Source organism: Podarcis pityusensis (genome assembly GCF_964106645.2).
Source record: "Podarcis pityusensis genome assembly, chromosome: 12".
NCBI classification, from domain to species: domain Eukaryota; kingdom Metazoa; phylum Chordata; class Lepidosauria; order Squamata; family Lacertidae; genus Podarcis; species Podarcis pityusensis.
The window spans coordinates 2,578,136-2,597,445 of record NC_138037.1 but is presented as its reverse complement, the minus strand read 5'-3'; the positions used below and the strand labels follow the sequence as shown (position 1 = coordinate 2,597,445).

Here is a 19,310-nt window from a genome sequence, read left to right as displayed (position 1 = left end):
GTGCTGAGCGCTGCCACTCTCAGGCTTTGGCAGTGCTTCGCTGGTTTGCAACATCTGCTTGAAAAATATTTGGATTTCATTGAGAGTAGCAGAATGGGGGTATGCTGCCCCATCCTGTTATGTGCTGCCTACCTCACCAAATATTCTGGTTTTAGCATATCTGCTCAAAGAACCTTGAACCTGACTTCTGAAGAGTTATCCAGAATGCGGCAGCTAGACTGGTGACCGGGAGTGGCTGCCGAGACCATAGAACACCAGTCTTGAAAGACCTTCATTTGCTCCCAGTACGTTTCCGAGCACAATTCAAAGTGTTGGTGCTGACCCTTAAAGCTCTCAATGGCCTCAGCCCAGTAGACCTGAAGGAGTATCTCTACTCCCATTGTTCAACCTGGACACTGAGGTCCAGCTCCAAGGGCTTTCTGGCGGTTCCCTCGCTGCGAGAAGTGAGGTTACAGGGAACCAGGCAGAGGGCCTTCTCAGTGGTGGCGCCCGCCCTGTGGAACGCCCTCCCATCAGATGTGAAGGAAATAAGCAGCTATCTTCTCTTTAAAAGACATCTGAAGGCAGCCCTGTTTAGGGAAGTTTTTAATGTGTGACATTTTAATGTATTTTTCATCTTTGTTGGAAGCCGCCCAGAGTGGCTGGGGAAACCCAGCCAGATGGGCGGGGTACAAATATTATTATTATTATTATTATTAGCACCACCACCACGCTCTAACCAGCTGAATAAAATAATGTGTGAATGGAGTTACACATCTTTTGGAGATGAGGGATGACAGGTGTGACATGATAGGCATCCACAGGTATCTTTAGGGCTGTTGTGTGGAAGATGGAGCAAGCTTGCTTTCTGCTGCTCCAGAGGGCAGGACCCGAACCAGTGGAGTCAAATATCAGGAAAGGAGATTCTGACCAAGCTTGAGGAAGATCGTTCTGGCAGCAAGACCCATTCAACAGACCAGCTCAGAAAGCGGTGGGCCCTCGATAACAGCGTTGGAGGCTGTTTAGGAGACATTGAATGGCCATCTGTCAGGGGATCTTTAGCTGTGAGTGCAGGGGGTTGGACTAGATGACCCTCGGATCCCTTTCAACTCTACCGTACCATGAAAGGGTTAAGCCTGAGTCTTAAGCCACAATTATGTAATAATTAGTAGGGGAGGTGTGTTTTGAGCAAAATTGTTCCCCTGTCTAACCCATAAGGAATTGAGGAATTTCCAAACTGCACTTGTCGTTTCTTTTTAAAAAAATTATTCATTTTTCTTTTTCATTCATTACATACATCTCAAATTCTTAACATTACTATATATTCCTCCCTCCCTCCCTCCCCTTCAAGGCTTCCCCCAACTTCCGCTTCTGGTTTGTTTCTCTTTTCACCCATTTTGCTATCTCTTAACGGAAAAAGTTATTAATAACATAACATCGAACCTAAAGACTTAAAAATAACAGTAAATACACCATCATCTTTCACTATCTTCTAAACATTTTCTAATGCTAATAATGTGAATGTTTATTTCAATCCTGCCATCAAGTCTATTGACTTTCTTTGTTTCTGCAGACATAATATAAATGGTTCGCAATCTTTTTCAAAGTCTCTGTTGTCTTTTTCTCTTAGTCTATCTGTCATTTCTGCCAGTTCTACATAGTTCATCAACTTCTCTTGCCGCTTGTCGTTTATGACCATTGAAGCTGGTCAGATGTCATTAAAAGCAACAAACCACGGAGGCTAATAATAATAATAATAATAATAATAATAATAATAATAATTTGTTATTTATACTCTGCCCATCTGGCTGGGTTTCCTTAGCCACTCTGGGTGGCTTCCAACAGAATATTAAAATAGAATAGTCTATTAAACATTAAAAGCTTCCCTAAACAGGCTGCCTTCTAAAAGTTTGCAACAAATGCAGACTTGTGATGTGGATGGAGTGTAAATAAGAAACTGTAAGAAAAGATTTGAGACATGAAAACCGTTGAAGGGATGGAAGGAAGTCTGGGTAAATAAGAAGACATACAAATTTTTGAATGTAAGAGTATTTATTTTATTTGTTGTTGTTACAAAAAAGCAATAAAAACTATTTGGGGGGGGAAGTCTGCAACAAATGCAACCATAAATAAAATAAAATAAAGTCTGCAACAAATAAATGCAACCATAGATAAGCAACGATCAGCCCCAGCAAACGCGCCCCATGGAAAGGGATGATGGGAGTTGTAGTTCGACAGCGCCCGCGTGGGATCTCCGCGCCGTACATGGAGGGGGCGTGTCTATGCAAATTCTTCCACCCTGTGCGCCAATCCGGTGAAGCGGGGAGCTTGCGTAGCCCTCCGGCGGCCGGCTCCCTGCGCTTCTCCTCCTGGCCCGCAGGTGGCGGTGCGGAGTCGCTCCCGGGGAGCTGCGGCTTCGTCGCCCAGGCCTGGTCCTCGCGAGCATGCGCAGTGCCGGCCCCACGGACCCAAGGCAAGTGTGGGGCTCTGCGCGGGAGACAAAAGCGGGAGAGAAGCGGCTGGGCGGGCTGAGGGTATTGCAAAGGGATGGGGGGTGAGCGCGGAGCGGCCGGTCAGTTGCATTTCAGGGTGCAGAAGGGCTGATCATCTGTATTTCAAGGTGCCTTGGGTACAGAAGGGCTGATCATTTGTATTTCAAGGTGCCTTGGGGTGCAGAAGGGCTGATCATCTGCATTTCAGGGTGCCTTGGGGTGCAGAAGGGCTGATCATTTGCATTTCAGGGTGCCTTGGGGTGCAGAAGGGCTAGGCAGTTGCATTTCAGAGTGTCTTGGGGTGCAGAAGGGTTGATCATTTACAATTCAGGGTGCCTTGGGGTGCAGCAAAGCACTTTTGGGGTTCCTTGAGGACGCCTTAGGTCAGACAAAGCAGAAGAGAGGCAGGGATAATTCTTGCTGTTTATTTTGGGGTGCAGCAAAGGTGCTGAGGGCTCTGCTGCTTTCGAAAGATGTTTCTGGGGGTGCTGCAGGAGCCCTGCCCTGGCTTGAAAAGTGGGGGGGAGAAAAGACACCTTTGCTTTGGGGTACGGGACTTAAGGGAGGATGGCATCTAAGCTTTTGGCTTTCTTCCCTCTTGGCAGCTTGCCAACTTTTCCCCAAGGCCCCCTTTCCTAGGGTGAAGGACATCCCCAACGCAGCACACATCTCTCTCCAACTTTGGTGTCTTGGTTCCGATAAGGGGCATCAAAACCTGGCAAGCGACTCTTACCCAGGACCCTGTCCCCAGCGGTGAAATTTCACAGCTTCCGGTAAGCGGCGTCTGAAAGGCATTCCTTTTCCTGCTCTCTAATTGTGTTGGAGGCTCAATTCTCATCCAGCACTTGAATCACACGGGGTTGGTCTGGATGACCTTTGGCGGTCCCTTCCGACTCTACAATTTCCTGATTCCATTTCCTCCACCCTTGCAGAGCAAGCCATGGAGTTCGAGGTTTCAGAATCCGGCCGCCAGCTGCCGTCACGCCCTGCGGTGCCCTGCAAGGCCACGTTTAACGGGGAGGGGAAGGTCCTCGTCCCGGAGGCGTCTTCGTGGTCCGCCGTGGAAGCCACGGACACGGCGCTTCCTTCTCACGGCGCCCGGCTTCAGGGCCTGGAGAGGAGGATGGTGGCTGCAGAGCAGAAGTGGGTTGTCTGCGAGAGGGTGGTGGCAGAGATGGGGCAGGAGCTGGAGAGCAAGCTGTCTGCGCTCGGGACCCTGATCCGCGAGAACAGCCTACTCCAGAGGAGGCTGGACAACTTGGAGAACCTGCTGAAGAACCGCAACTTCTGGATCCTGAGGCTTCCTCCGGGCGTTAAAGGAGAAATCCCTCAGGTAATATTGCCCCGGCCTGCTTAATTTGCACTACAAATTATATGTACATTATACAAATTATATGTAAATTATACAAACTATGTCTGTTGAATGCTCCTTCCTTGGAGGTTTTTATTGAAATACTTTATTATCCCTTATACAATTTGTATACAGTGAGATTACACAAGCACCCCTCACTCCGCTCTCTTAGTCTTAATTCCCCTTGTTTACCCACCAAACCCAAAAGTCAGTTGCCCTGTTGTTATCTTTTCATTCAGCAGCCTAAGAGCCCACAGATAGAAGCCGTTCTTTACCCTGTTGGTGCGACTAATCCTGCTTCTCTATCTTCTGCCCGAGGGCAGGATTTCAAGAAAGTGCTGGCCAGGGTGTGAATCATCCCTGAGAATTTTCCTCACTCTCCTGAGGCAACGTTCTTCCGCTATTTCATCCAGCGGATTCACGGGACAGCCCATAATATCTTGTGCTGTATTCACCACCCTCTGTAGGCACTTCCTATCAGCTGATGTCAAACCAGCGTCCCACACCCTGATGCAGTAGGAAAGGACACTTTCTATTGTGGACCGGAAGAAGGAGATAATCAGATGTTGATTGACATCGTTATTCCGCAAGACTCGGAGGAGATGGAGTCTCTGTTGGGCTTTCTTAGCCACCTGGGTTGTATTGATTTTCCAAGTAAGGTCTTCACTGAGATAAACTCCCAGGAATTTAAAGGAAGAGACTCTCTCCACACAGCGGGGCTAGTTCTCCTCTCTTCCTCCCAAAGTCCAACACCATCTCCTTTGTCTTGCTGTTATTCAAGTTGTATACAGGGACTCTTTCTTTCACTGTGATTCTTCTTCTTCATTACTTTTGCATCCCTCCTTTCCTCCACGGAGTTCAAGGCGGCTTACGTGACAATCCCCATCTTATCCTCACAACAGCCCTGTGAGGTAGGTTGGGCCTAGAGATTCCAAAATAAACGTCAAGAACTTTCTGAAGGGAAGAGGAATGGACTCCATCAGGAGGTTTATTTTTATTTATTTTGGACAAAGTAATAATCATAGAACTCCCTGAAAAAGACCCCGATGTTGGGAAAGATGGAGGGCACAAGGAGAAGGGGACGACGGAGGACGAGATGGTTGGACAGTGTTCTCGAAGCTACCAGCATGAGTTTGACCAAACTGTGGGAGGCAGTGGAAGACAGGAGTGCCTGGCGTGCTCTGGTCCAGGGGGTCACGAAGAGGTGGACACAACGAAACGACTAAACAACAACAAACAAAATAATCATAGATAAATAAGAATAAACATGTGCACCCCACCACCGAGACCATTCCATTGTAACTATCCAGCCTCCCAAAATTTCAACACCTCTTGCGATGGTTTGACCCCTTTCCGTTTTAACAGTACAAATTCTATAAACACCCTCCATATCCCCTCAAAATAATTTATCCTGCATATTCCCTGTCTTACCTTAAAGGCACATGTTAATTTATCATTAATAGGTCTATGCCACACCTCTTTAGACTATTCTTCCATTTTATATTCTGCTTGCCCCTTCCACTTCCTAGCTATCATAACTCGTACAGCTGTCAATAAATTTGTGAGCAAGTCCTTCATAGCTTGTGAACCTTCCACCCCATTGTAAATTGATAATAATGCCACCTCTGGACTTTTGGTCAGCTTTAACCCAGTGATTTCTGTTATCTCCTTTAAGAGCCTTTGCCAGAAAAATTGTACACCCCCATCACATGTGAACATACTTCCCAGTTTCCTGGCATCCACTCTAACATAATGTGAGGTTTTTTTAAGCAGAGGTTGGTTGGCCATCTGTCAGGTTTTCTTTAGCTGGGATTCCTGCCTTGCGAGGGGTTTGGCTAGAGCAGTGTTCCCCAACCTTGAGCCTCCAGCTGTTTTTGGACTACAATTCCCATCATCCTTGACCACTGGTCTTGCTAGCGAGGGATGATGGGAGTTGTAGTCCAAAAACAGCTGGAGGCCCAAGGTTGGGGAACACTGGGCTAGAGGACCTCTGGAGTCCCTCCTTGTTGTCCTTCCACCTGCAAGTGAAGGCACCTTTATTCCGACAGGCCTTTGGGAACGGGCTGCTTTGGAAGAAAAGGACCGCCTGTCCTGGTATGCGCCGCGGAGGACCTTAAGGTCCACAAATGACAACACTTTGGAGGTCCCAAGTCCGCAAGGTGGTTAGTTTGGTCTCAACTAGGGCCAGGGCCTTTTCAGCACTGGCCCCGACTTGGTGGAACGCTCTGTCACAAGAGACCAGGGCCTGCGGGACTTGACATCTTTCCGCAGGGCCTGCAAGACAGAGCTGTTCCGCCTGGCCTTTGGTTTGGACTCAGTCTGACCCTTATGTTTCCCTCCCCTTATGGTCTTGATCTATGGGTACTTTTAAAATGAGGCTGCATTTTAAATTGCATTTTAGCCTGTGTTTTCAATTGGTTTCTTTTTCCTATTATGTTTTTACTGTAATTTTACTGGTGTTAGCTGCTCTGAGCCCAGCTCTGGCTGGGGAGGGCGGGGTATAAATAAAATTTACTATGATGATGATGATGATGATGATGATGATGCTGTGCCTTATTTATCATCTGTGTTGTTATGGATTTTCAAACATTCTTTCGGAGTTTAATTTACTTTTTAACAGCGATCCCTTCTTTGTTTTTAGCTTTTTGTATTCTTGCTGTGTTGTTTGAAATGGTGCAGAGTCCTGATCTGACATGCACTGGCTGGACGCAGGGAATCCCCAAGGGAACCCCCAGGGGATGAAGGCTCAGAGCCCAGTGGTCAGAGGGAAAGGAGGGAGCAGTGTTGGGAGTTTGGTGAGGTTTGGTGAGCAGGAAGAGGCTGTGGCAGAGGTCAGCCCCAAATCGGAAGCTGCGTGTCGGCAGCCTGTGGAAGAAGACAGGGACCAGGTTGCCTCTCTCCTGTCTCCCAGAAGCAGTAGAGGTCTGAAGAGGGTGGAGCAAAGAGCGCCAAGACAACTGAGCCTTCGGCTGCTGGGGAAGGAGCTGGGCAAGAATTTTTCAGTTTTCGCAGCTGCTTCCTTGGGGCAAGACCTCTTGGGAGGATTTGCTGAGACCCCCTAGGCCTGAGCTGCATTTTGTTGAATAAGACATCAAAAGTGGGCAGAGGGGGAAAGATCTCTGGACGCGACGGACGGAGGCGGGAGCTCTGACGTGTGGGACTCTTTCCACCCCAGGTGCCAGTGACCTTTGGAGACATCTCTGTCCATTTTGACGCTCAGGAGTGGGCCAACCTGGACGAGGGGCAGAAGGAGCTGTACAAAGGGGTCATGAGGAGCAACTACGAGATGCTGGTTTCGCTGGGTAAGAGCTTCGACCCCCAGGCGGGATCTGTGCCTCTCTTTCTCTCTTAAATCTCCCAAACAATTTACGGCGTCTTTGTGCTGTTCCGTTACGTGTGATTGCGTTATCGCTGCCTGTTGCTTGTAAGCCGCTTTGAAGGCCATTCTATTTTTCAATTGTTATCTTCTTCTTTTTTGAATTTGCATTTTATTTATTTGCTAACATTCTTAAATTACATCGGTGAACGTTGTCATACTACATTACAGGACTTACTATAATATAATTTCCAACATGTATACAAAAATTATATACATATTTTATATACCTAGAAAGAAAATGAAACAAAACGAAAGAAAGAACAAAAACAAAAAACAAAACCAATTTCCCCCCAAAAAATCATATACATACCAACACACTAGACTTCCTGTCTTTCCCGTTGTATATTCCTTTTTTACAAATGAATGTACTCTTATTATAGTATATTTCTTTACATATTATCTAATACATTCATATATCAAAATGTGCTCTTAGTCTTATTTCTCAACTCAGTCTCACTCCAACGTCAATCAAATGCTATTTTTCAATTGTTATTTATCGAATTTGTGTACCGTCCTTCGTCCGAAGGTCTCGGTTCACGCTGTGAAAATGCAGAACGGAACTGCAAAGTAGACAGTAAGAACAAGAACAAAGCAAACCAACATTTAAAAGGAAGTAGATGTTTGAATTAAAAGTGGCGTAGGAATATAATAAATCAAATCTGTGCCACACATTTTCAAATGTTTTGACTTCCATTTTTTGACTGAGCGCAGCTTGTGTCATCCAGAACCAACAAATCGCGGTTTAGAAGATCACATAACATCCCTTCTGTCATTGTGTGTATATTTTATTCGGATTTGTTCATGAGATCCATAACTTTTAGTATATGCTGAAAGGGCTAAGTTCCTCCAGTGTGCAGGAGTCGTGATCTTTTCAACAATAAAGGATGTTTTGCTTTGTGAAAAGAATATATCTGTGCCACACCTGCTTTTGGGCAGACTGCATCTACCGTATTTTTCGCTCTATAAGACGCACCAGACCACAAGACGCACCTAGTTTTTGGAGGAGGAAAACAAGAAAAAAAATATTCTGAATCTCAGAAGCCAGAACAGCAAGAGCGATTGCTGCGCAGTGAAAGCAGCCATCCCTCTTGCTGTTCTGGCTTCTGGGATAGCTGCGCAGCCTGCATTCGCTCCATAAGATGCACACACATTTCCCCTTACTTTTTAGGAGGGAAAAAGTGAGTCTTATAGAGCAAAAAATGCGGTATATTCCAATAAATGTTCATTCTCTCCCGCCCCCCATCCTCTTCCTCGTGCCCCCCTGGCATTTCTGCCCATTGTGCAAGCCCCACCATCCAGTTCTGAATGAGACTGACCACCTCTCCTTTTCCCATGGCCAGACTATGCCATTTCCAAGCCCAGGATCCTGTCCCAGATTGAGCGAGGGGAGGAACCCCGTGTGGAAGACCCAGGAGACTCGGAGGCGGAGGAGCTACCTGTGGAACCAGGTAGGTGGGTGGGGTGATGAGGGATCAAACCCCTTCTCCCTTAAATGGCCCTCTCCACTTTCCCGGCGGCAATGTTACTGTTTGGACATGAAAACACATGAGCAAGACGTTGGGCCAGGCAGAAGCTACGGTCAGGCAAAGAACCACAGACACTGAGAGATAACAGGACTGCTCAAGGTGCCCCGACTATAAAATTGGAGAAATCAAGAGAGATATAGCCGCACCGGCAGCAAATCTCTTCTTTCTCGTATCCAAAAATGCAGGAAGGGCCTTTACACTCGCCAGAAGCTCAGCTCTGCCCTCGCCGGTCCTGGAAGGAGCCTTTTAAAAAGTCCCACATGCTCAGAGACTTTGCGCCTGTTCATTGGGGGAGAGAGGAAGCCCAGAGCAGTTGTTCTTTAGATGTCCCTTTTAGGAAGAGGTACATAGTAAGACCATTGATCCCCTGCTGGTGAGGCTCACTGACCTCCCGGAAAAGCAAAAATTCGACATTTTTTTCTGTTAGGCAAAGCTCATAAGATGACCCGGATGGTCGCCAGATTCTGTGTACAGATCTTTAGGCGCAGACCATCCCCCGATCCAAACTACCGTATTTTTCGTTCTATAAGACGTACATTTTCCCCTCCAAAAATTAAGGGGAAATGTGTGTGCATCTTATGGAGCGAATGCAGGCTCCTTGGCTTCAAGGATAGTTGCCTGAAGCCTCCGGAGTACAGCGGGAGTGCAGCGGTTTTGAATCCTTCCTGTCATTTTTGTCCAATTCTGCATAGCCCATTAATTTCGTCTGCCATTCTTCTTTCGTCGGAATTTCTTCTTGCTTCCACTTCTGGGCTAACAATACTCTTGCCACTGTTGTTGCATATAAGAACAGTTTGACATCTTGTCTATTAATGTCTTGGCCTATAATACCAAGTAAAAATGCTTCTGGTTTTTTTAAGAATGTATATTTCAACATCTTTTTCATCTCATTATATATCATTTCCCAGAAGTTCTTTACTTTCTTACATTCCCACCACATGTGATAAAATGTCAGGTCTTGCTTTGGGCTTCACGTTGGGGCAGCTGGTTGGCCACCGTGATGGCAGGATGTTTGTCTAGATGGGTCTGATCCAGTAAGGAAGACTCATCATATTTTTTTATGTACAGTGGTACCTCAGTTTACGAACTTAATCCGTTCCGGAAGTCTGTTCTTAAACCGAAACCGTTCTTAAACCGAGGCGCGCTTTCCCTAACGAGGCCTCCCACCGCCGGTGCCCTTCCACTGTTTGGCTTCCGTTCTTAAACCGAGGAAAAGTTCGCACACCGGGACACTACTTCCGGTTTTGCAGAGTTCATAAACCAAATAGTTCGTAAACAAGGCTGTTCTGAAACTGAGGTACCACTGTACTGCCGTTAAGGAATCTCAGAATTGGGACGTGGCACACGAGGAAAAGGGAACGGTCTGGAGGAGGAAAAAAGCACAGACACAAGTCCCAGCCGCTCTGAGTGGCGGTTCTGGTTGTCTTGCCCTCCTGAGCCTGTAGCGAGTGTCTGCGCAGGGATGCTCTTGGGCATGGGAGACGTGCTAAGTGAAGAGCAAGAGGTCATGCGTGGCCTCATTCCCCCTGGGCTCATCCAAATTCTTGTTACACTGCCGTTTCTACGGGGATATACGCTCGGTATTTATCACTCCTGTTATACAGAAATCTCCAAATGGGTCCGAACTTCAATGTCTAAAACTCCTGGTAGAGGACAAGGATCTGGAGATTACGCTAAGGGTGGCCAAATTCTTTGCGACTGCCATAAAACGTAGGGAACAAGCTGTACTACCAAAATGTTTAAGGTTTTAAATGATAATTTTAGGTTATATTTTAGTGTTCAACATTTAATATATATATATATATATATTTTAACTGCCGCTATATCTGAATTGCCTCTGTTATACCCAATTGCAATTCAATGTATCCCTGTTGTGTTTTATGATTTTCCTGATAGTGTAAGTGACCCGGACGACTGGTCTGTGACCGTAATAATAAAATTCATTCATTTCCTGGGCTCAGGATCCCCGATCGCTGCAACGGACGCTTCTTCCTGGGACGGGGAAGAGGTCAAGGAGGAGGTGAGGCCCTTTGATGACCCAGAAGAGAGTCAAGAAATGAACCTCGCCATCGATCCAGACTTGGGTGAGTCCTCTCTATAGAAAGATCTTTCCTCTGAAAACATTTTATTTTAAAAATCCAATTTGGATCTAAAAAAATCCAATTTTTTTTATTTTTTTAAATCATTGATTTTTATCCACACTGCTTCTTAGCAGCATTTGGGGTCAGAAGTTCCCCAAATGCCATAGCAAAAAAAAGGGGGGGGGGTTGAGGTTTGATTCCCAGAAAAAATCATTTGGAATATACAGAAATTTCCTCTTTATTTCCCAAAGAACTCCAGATTGTTCAAGACGAGACGGGGCCGCAGATTAAGGAAGAGCAGGAGGAAATCCACATCAAGGAAGAGCCTGCGTCTCCCATGAGCCCTGGCAGCGGTGAGTGTTGAGGCCCCTTGGGCACAGAACCAGGAGCCCTTTTGGATCTGGGCCTCGGGATGAGCACCAAGAACAGGCCAGCAGTGCCGTTGACCGTTCTCCGGGTTGGTGAAGCTTGTTTGACGACAATGAGAAAACAGAGCCTTGAGCGTCGCCGGCCTGGTCCTGCGGAACTCCCTGCCACTAGAGATTCAGCAGGCGCCTTCTGTGCCCAATTTTTAAATGCCTACCGTACTCCGCCAGTCCTAGGCAGGCAGTAAAGAACACCTCCTTCCACCGTGGTTAATTGGGCTCCGCTTTTAAATGGTCTTATGCAGGGGTCAGCAGACTTTTTCAGCAGGGGGCCAGTCCACTGTCCCTCAGACCTTGTGGGGGGCCAGACTATATTTTGGAAAAAAAATGAACGAATTCCTATGCCCCACAAATAACCCAGAGGTGCATTTTAAATAAACGGACACATTCTACTCATGTAAAAAACATGCTGATTCCTGGACTGTCTGTGGGCCGGATTTACAGTAGAAGGCGATTGGGCCGGATCTGGCCCCCGGGCCTTAGTTTGCCTACCCACGATCTTATGCTTTTGTTTCCGTAAGCCGCTTTGAAATATATTTTTAATGATGCAGCAATATACATATTTTAAAGTGATTTGATAAACAAAAAAGCATCTCCGTGTGCGATGACATTTGTCCGCAGCCTCTGCTGTCGTTGGACTTTTTCTGCATGTCGGCCTTTTCCCGTCAGTAAAATGACGGTTGGGTTCTTGGGGGGGGGGGGGCAGCAGTAAAAGATTGCTGGGGAATGATGACCAGTTTCGGTCTCCTCTCTCTCATCCACAGGGCCCCTTGTTCCTGCCTGGATTAAACAGGAGGAGGAGGAGGAGGAAGAAGAGGAAGAGGAAGAAGAACAGCCCATTGAGAATCAGCAGGTCTTGGTTCCAGCAGGTGAGGGCTGACTTGGGAAGAATCATAAAATCATAGAATCCGTTGAGTCATCTAGTCCAACCCCCTGCAAAGAGGAGGAAGGCCTTTTAGTTTTTGGCATAGAATAGAGCTGCTGGGTAGATGTTGTGGCTACCTAAAGATCCATAGCATTCTTCAGGCAGACCCACATCCAGGCCGAACTGCAAGATCTTTACTCAATCTTTCGATGTAGCGGCACCTAAACTGTGGAACTCCTTGCTTATTGATATCAGCCTTCATTATATACTCTTTTCGGTACCTGCTAAAAACTTTCTTGCTTAGGAAAGCTTTCCCAGATGTTTAGAAAGTGCCTTCTAGTTTTAATCTGTTTTCAGTCTTACAGTGGATGCTCGGGTTGCGAATGTGATCCGTGTGGGAGGCACGTTCGCAACCCGCACCGTCGCACCTGTGCATGCACAGGTCGCGATTTGGCGCTTCTGCAATGTGCAAAGTGTGATTTAGTGCTTCTGCGCATGCACAATTGCTGAAACCCGGAAGTAACCTGTTCCGGTATTTCTGGGTTTGGCGTGGTGCACAACCCGAAATCGCGCAACCCGAAGCGTCTGTAATCCAAGGTATGACTGTATTCTTATTTTAACTTTTCAAAAGTAAAAACTTTTTTTATATAAAAAATATTTGGTTTTTCAAATAATTTTTTTACAGGGAATATATCACACATAAATAATAAAAATAAGATTCCAAGGAATCTCCTGGACTTCCATCCTCCCTTTTGTGGTTCCTATTATTATTAATCCTTTCCTCTTTTGTGATAATCCAAAACCTTTACCTCTTCCATTCAAAAGTTGAAACTTCAAAGTGGTCTGCAAAAAGAATAAGTCAGTAAGATTATTAGCAAAAACAAATTAAAACATTCGAGGAAGTTCCGGGCTCAATCCCCAGTCGCATCTGTCGGCAAGGTGGGGGGAACCCTGGAGAGCTGCTGCCAGTCAGTGTAGGCAATACAGAGCTACATGGAGCAACACTCTGACTCCTTTGTTCAATCAGCCCTTGATTTAGAACATTGAGGACTAGAATCTTGCTTTATTTTTAGGGGAGCTCAGCAGTAGAGCCTCTGCTTGCCGTGCAGGAGGTCCCAGATTCGGCCCCCAGTGACCTCTCTAGATAGGGCTGGGAATGTCCTCATCTGAAATCCCCAACGGCTGCCTGCCAGTGTAGACAATACTGAGCAGGATGGACCCAACGATCTAACAGCTTCCTGTGAGCCTCAGGAGACTTTTCCTTGCCCCTGCCCAGCCCCCTTTTCCTAAAGATGGTTTGCTTTTTGCCCCAGCTGGACTCAGGACGCCGTGCAGGGCCGCAGAAGAGGAGGAGGAAACCGACAAGAAGTCAGCCACCCAACCCAGTGCGACGGAGGACCCCGAGCAGAAAGCGGTCGAAGGCAACCTCTTCCAGTGCGAGATGTGTGCCGCGGATGGCTCTCCGCGGACGGCCTCCGCCGACCACCCCTACAGCCGCAAGCGGAAGTTCCAGTGCACGGGCTGCAACCGCAGCTTTGCGTTCCAGGGCCAGCTCTCGCAGCACCTTCTGACGCATGCGCCCGGCGCCCAGTTCCCGTGCGCCCAGTGCAACCTGTGCTTCTCCAGCCAGAAGTCGCTGGCCGTCCACGAGCGCGTCCACTCGGCCGACTGGGCCCTGCCCTGCTCCGTCTGCAGCAAGGCTGGCCCGCCCACCTTCGACCAGAACCAGCAGTCTCCAGCGCCCGGCCGGCCAGCCCCCTGCCTGGAGTGCAGCGTCTACTTCACTGACCCGGCCGCCCTGGCCGCCCACCGGCGGATGCACTCGGACGACTGGCCTTTCCGCTGCCCGCAGTGCGACCGGACTTTTGTGCACCAGGGGCTGTTGCTGGAACACCTGGAAAACCACAGCCGCATGCAGAGCCGGCGCTGCCACACCTGCGGGTCGTGGCTGTCCTACAAAGGGACCCTGATGCCCAGCGGGGCCCGCCTGTTCCACTGCAAGAGGTGCAACACCGCCGGACGAGTCCCAGGGGACTTGAGGGCCTGAGGCGGGAGAATTCGACCTGCCGTCGTTGAGGGGGAGGCCCTCAAACAGGCACAGAGAGCGTTCTCCGGGCAGACCCTTTGAGCTCAGCAAGGCAGCCGGGGACCCCTCTCTCGGGAGAAAACGGGGCGTTCTCCCCCAAGACCCGCACAACTTTGCTTGTGGCTTTGTGCAGGTGGCAGGAAGGCAGACCGGCCAATGGAGAGCCAGGCTGGGGGTGAGAAGCGAGCAGAAAGGGCCGCCCAAGATTTGGCGCGACTTTCCCTGAGCCTGGCAGGCGAGGTGGCAGCGGGCCGAGAAAGCTCTTTCCCTGCTGGGTTTCCCTGGCCCGGTTCCCTGTGCTGGGGTTTAAGGCTTGCACCTCCCAGGAATCTCCAACAGCCTTTGCGAGGCCTAGCAGAGCCCAGTAAGGTGGGGATAGTCACTCGGGTTGTGTGTGTGTGTTTTCCTGCCTTTGCGTGCAAATCTCCAGGACGTACCGTATTTTTCGCTCTGTAAGACGCACCAGACCATAAGACGCACCTAGTTTTTGGAGGAGGAAGACAAGGGAAAAAAATATTCTGAATCCCAGAAGCCGAAACAGCAAGAGGGATCGCTGTGCAGCGCTCCCTCTTGCTGTTCTGGCTTCTGGGATAGCTGTGCAGCCTGCATTTGCTCCATAAAACGCACACACATTTCCCCTTACTTTTTAGGAGGGAAAAGTGTGTCTTATAGAGCGAAAAATACGGTAATCCCCAGGGCCTAAACTGCAGGCCTGCTGCACTGCTCTCTTTTGAGTCCTCACGTGGGTCGGACAGTGGAGCAGCGTTCCTGGGATGGCCAAGCCTCTCGTTATGAAGGAAGGGGGACTCTCTCCCTGGCCCAGCTAGGATTTTGCGGTGTGGCAAAGCTGTGGCCACACGCCACCCGTGGATGCAGGTGGAGAGGGCCATGTTAATTTTCCCCCTGCAGTCCTCCTCCGTTTCTGCGGCCTCGATAAGCCCCAGTTCCTTTTCCTTTGGCAAACTTTTCTCTTTTCTCCCGGGCTCTGTCCGCCTGAGGGACGCACCTGCCTGACTTGCAACCTCCGGGGCATAGATTTCTGCCCGTCCTGCAGGGGGGCGGCACGCGCTGAATGCCCAGGGATCAGTGGGGCTGGGAAGGCAACGCGCTGAGACGTGAACCCCTCTTGATAGCAGCAGCTCCAGCTCTGTGGAAGGTTTGGCCCTTGGCACAGCCTCCTCTCCCCTCCCCGGGGGCCACAGGCACAAATCCCCGCAAAATACCCCCAAACGGGGAAAAGACCTTTCCAATGACGTCTGCAGCGGCCAGTTCTGGGGTCCTCTCCTCAAAGACAGCTGCTGAAGCCCCCTAGAGTGGCACGTTGAATGCCCGGTGGTTTGTGGGATCCAGCCATGAACCCAGTACAGTGGGTGTAGGGCAGGGGCAAGGAAATACCTTGGCAGTGCCACTTCTTCCACCATCTCCAAAACGGATGGCTCGCTTTGCCTCCTCAACCCCCCAGTGACCCCATTTCCTCCATGCCCGCTGCCTCTGGGCTACTGAAGGCCCCAGAGCTCCTCATTAGGTGCTTGCCGCTGCCCCCTGCCCCATAGAGGTGGATCGGGGCCTCCTTAAAGGGGCAGCCGCTCTGACAAAGGTGATTCCCTGCGGATCTGCGATGTGTGCCAGCCTTAAGCTGCCCGCTCTCCAGTTTTCTGGATCCCTCTGTAGGGCTTCATCCCGGACTTCAGAGGTTCTGGTTCTGTCCTTCCACAGGACTCTCGCGGTTGCTATTGCCTTTCCAAAGCAGGGGTCCAAGGAAATGTTTTGCCGCAGTTCGGTTGAAACAGGTTGGCTGCTGAGCCCTTCCTGTCATCCCCATCATATTACGGGATATTCAACTTCTGGAAGATTTCCTTATGCACCTGCCTTTTATAAATAGGAACTTGGCTCGCTTCCTTAAGCTCCGTTTGTGGCTGTGACGTCTTCTCCTGTCCCCTTGGAGTTGTGAATCCTGCTCACATGGAAGAGGAGGGAATTTGCCACCAGCTGAAAGTCTTTCCTGCGAGTTACTTTCCCTGCAGGTTGACCTGCCGCTCCTATCAGCCCAGTCCCCATGGCCTGTGGTCAGGACTGACTCTGGGACCATTGCTTTTGCCGCCCTTAAAGCTGCGTCGAGGGCTCCTTCCCCATTGGAGAAGCGTAAAGTTCATATAGCAAGCCATCCCTTGGGTGGGGCTGGTTGATGTTGGTTGAGAGTCCTTCTGGGGCCATCTCGACATCCGCTTTGGCGCTGGAAGGAAGCTTCTCTGCCAGATTCTGGGTGGACTTAAAGGCGCTGTTCCCCTATCCCCGGTTTGGGATTAATTCCCACTCCAGGAATCTCCTGTAACCTCTTTGCCGTGGAGCCGATACACGAGTTTAAAACGTTGCTGGAATTATGAAAATAAAAATTCAAAAAAACAACCTAGTGCGTAACTTTTTCATTTTGGAGTGCCTTGTTTGAAGGCAGCCCTGTTTAGGGAAGTTGTTAATGTTTGATGCTTTATCGTATTTTTAATATTCTGATGGGAGCTGCCCAGAGTGGCTGGGGAAACCCAGCCAGATGGGCGGTTATAAATAATTATTTTATTTTATTTTATTTTATTTTTTTATTTATGTTGAACAGACATAAAAGAGTAACTGCAAAATTCTGGGACAAATTCAAGTAACTTTAACTCACTAGGATATGTGTGGAGTCCATTGTTCTGTATAGCTATAGTAAGGGATTTTTCCCCAATAGCTGCACCATTGTGATATTTAAGGTAAGTTTAGTTCATGGTGGTGAGTGCTGGGGAACCCAAAAAAGTGGAGTCCACAGGATTATAAATTACACAAACTCCATAAACAATGACAGGCAACACGTGGCTAACAAGAATATTAGTAGCATGTACAATTTTTTACAATTCTTAAACAGAAAATATATGATGGAGTCACAAATAGTACAATTCAATCAAAAGTGCGTGAACCAACAAGTAGTCAAATACCACAGAGGCAAACAAGCCTTTCAACAGTCACAATCCTGTAACCGTGTGATAATAGAAGCTCCAAGTTTAGGAATTCTTAAACAGAATTCTTAAATGGAAAGTATGTAATAGAGTCACAGAGGATGTGAGTCTATCACTGTTACATGAATGAAATTAGACATAAATTACACAGGCATTCTCTCACCCATATAGTGTGTGACTTTTTATTGCTACTAATCAACCTGGCACCAGTTTGGAAATCAGAGGAGACTGGTCCATTCGAGAGATGGAAACACTGCCTCACCAAGCCCAGTCTGCCCTTAGCTAGTCTCTCAGCTGCCTGGCTTCTTACCAACAGTCCAGGGGGTGCCTGTGCCTTTCACTTACCTCCTCTTCAGTTCCAGTCTATGGGACTACTCGAGTGCACCGGGTATTAGGGAAGGGGGAAACGCCTCTGGCGGGGGACCCGCTGTGCTCCTCCTGGGGCTCTCACCTGTGGTTCCTAGAAGCTGTTAACAGGTGACAGCGGCCACAATCCCAGGAACAACTGGCCGAATAAACCAGACGAGGGGAGCTGATGGGTCTCAAACTCTCAGTGAGTTAGGGACTTGCCCTGCGTGCAAAGACAGGATGAGCATATGAGACCAGTGTAGTGTTCCCAAGGCAAGGATTGGACTCTGATTAATAAAATACACACGAGGCTTGACCAGCAAGACTCTGGGAGGGGTACGTATAATAATAATAATTCCTCTCCACCCCCTGGCCCAGGTCGTTTTATTCACAAAAGAACTTTTTACACAGTGTTGAAAAGAACCATTCATATTTCCTCTGAGCATTTCAAAAACCCCACGTGGGGACAAAGTTAAACTACAAAAAGCTAATTTAAGCATGCATACTTCTGGGGTAATTAAAACGACTAAAAAGGAGGAATAAAAAAATTCCTTCCTGTAGCACCTTAAAGACCAACTAAGTTAGTTCTTGGTATAAGCTTTCGTGTGCATGCACACTTCTTCAGATACAGAGCCAGGTTTATTCTTCAGATGTGTATCTGAAGAAGTGTGCATGCACACGAAAGCTTATACCAAGAACTAACTTAGTTGGTCTTTAAGGTGCTACAGGAAGGAATTTTTTTATTTCGACTATGGCAGACCAACACGGCTACCCATCTGTAACTAAAAAGGAGGAATGCATTCAGCAACCCCGAAGGTCATAAACAAGCAGTAAACATGAGAGGAAGGATGGGTAGTATTTGCCATCTCTCTGAACTCTCTTCCTGAACTCTCTTCCTGGCCCTAAGATCTATCTCAAGATTAACAAAGTACATCAAAGTAACCTATTAGCTTTATGTACTGAGGATGCCTGATGAAGCAACTGGCCTGTGTTTCAGAATGCTTATACGTGCCTGTCAGGCAGAGAAATATGACAGATGCAGAGGCATGGATTGATCAGAAATCATATCAAAATGGCTCAAAGCCAGTCAATGCAATTCTTTCATCGTGGACACAAATGGCTTGCTCCATATTTTTTATAATTCCTCATAGCAACCCCACCTGATCACTACATCCAGCAGTAGGTTGAATAGTCAAGAAGGTGGTTTCTGCATTTATTGTGGAGGGAAGTGAGGGGCAGGTGGGACTAGTCCTGGGAAAATGGCTCATCTAGGAAAAGGAAGAAAAGGCTAACGAGTAGACCCTACATAAATCTGGAGTCCCTACGATGGTTGGATGGTACCTTATAAGCCACCTTGCAAAGGTCCAGTATACCTGAAGGAGCGTCTCCACCCCCATCATTCAGCCCGGACACTGAGGTCCAGCGCTGAGGGCCTTCTGGCGGTTCCCTCACTGTGAGAAGCAAAGCTACAAGGAACCAGGCAGAGGGCCTTCTCGGTAGTGGCACCCGCCCTGTGGAACGCCCTCCCACCAGATGTCAAGGAAATAAACAACCAGCTGACTTTTAGAAGACATCTGAAGGCAACCCTGTTGAGGGACGTTTTTCATGTTTGGTGTTTTATCATGTTTTTATATTCTGTTGGGAGCTGCCCAGAGTGGCAGGATACAAATAAATTATTATTGTTATTATTATTGTTATTATTAATTCCAACATCCAAGCTGGTGCCAAAAGTCTTGCTCTGCTTTCCTTGGGATCACACCAGTGAGGCCAAGAGGAGGGTCTTGTCATCTG

General features: G+C 48.1%; 1 protein-coding gene across 1 annotated transcript; it reads left to right on the top strand.

The window, feature by feature from the left end:
- Window positions 1–2,445: 2,445 nt before the first annotated feature.
- On the top strand, window positions 2,446–15,409 carry LOC308459069 (uncharacterized protein). Its single transcript, XM_080974138.1, has 9 exons — window positions 2,446–2,513; window positions 3,077–3,244; window positions 3,404–3,804; window positions 6,998–7,124; window positions 8,542–8,649; window positions 10,689–10,811; window positions 11,060–11,161; window positions 11,998–12,102; window positions 13,412–15,409. The coding sequence occupies exons 3-9, from the start codon at window positions 3,412–3,414 to the stop codon at window positions 14,143–14,145; spliced, it is 1,692 nt and encodes a 563-aa protein (XP_080830264.1). The 5' UTR covers window positions 2,446–2,513; window positions 3,077–3,244; window positions 3,404–3,411; the 3' UTR covers window positions 14,146–15,409.
- Window positions 15,410–19,310: the final 3,901 nt, after the last annotated feature.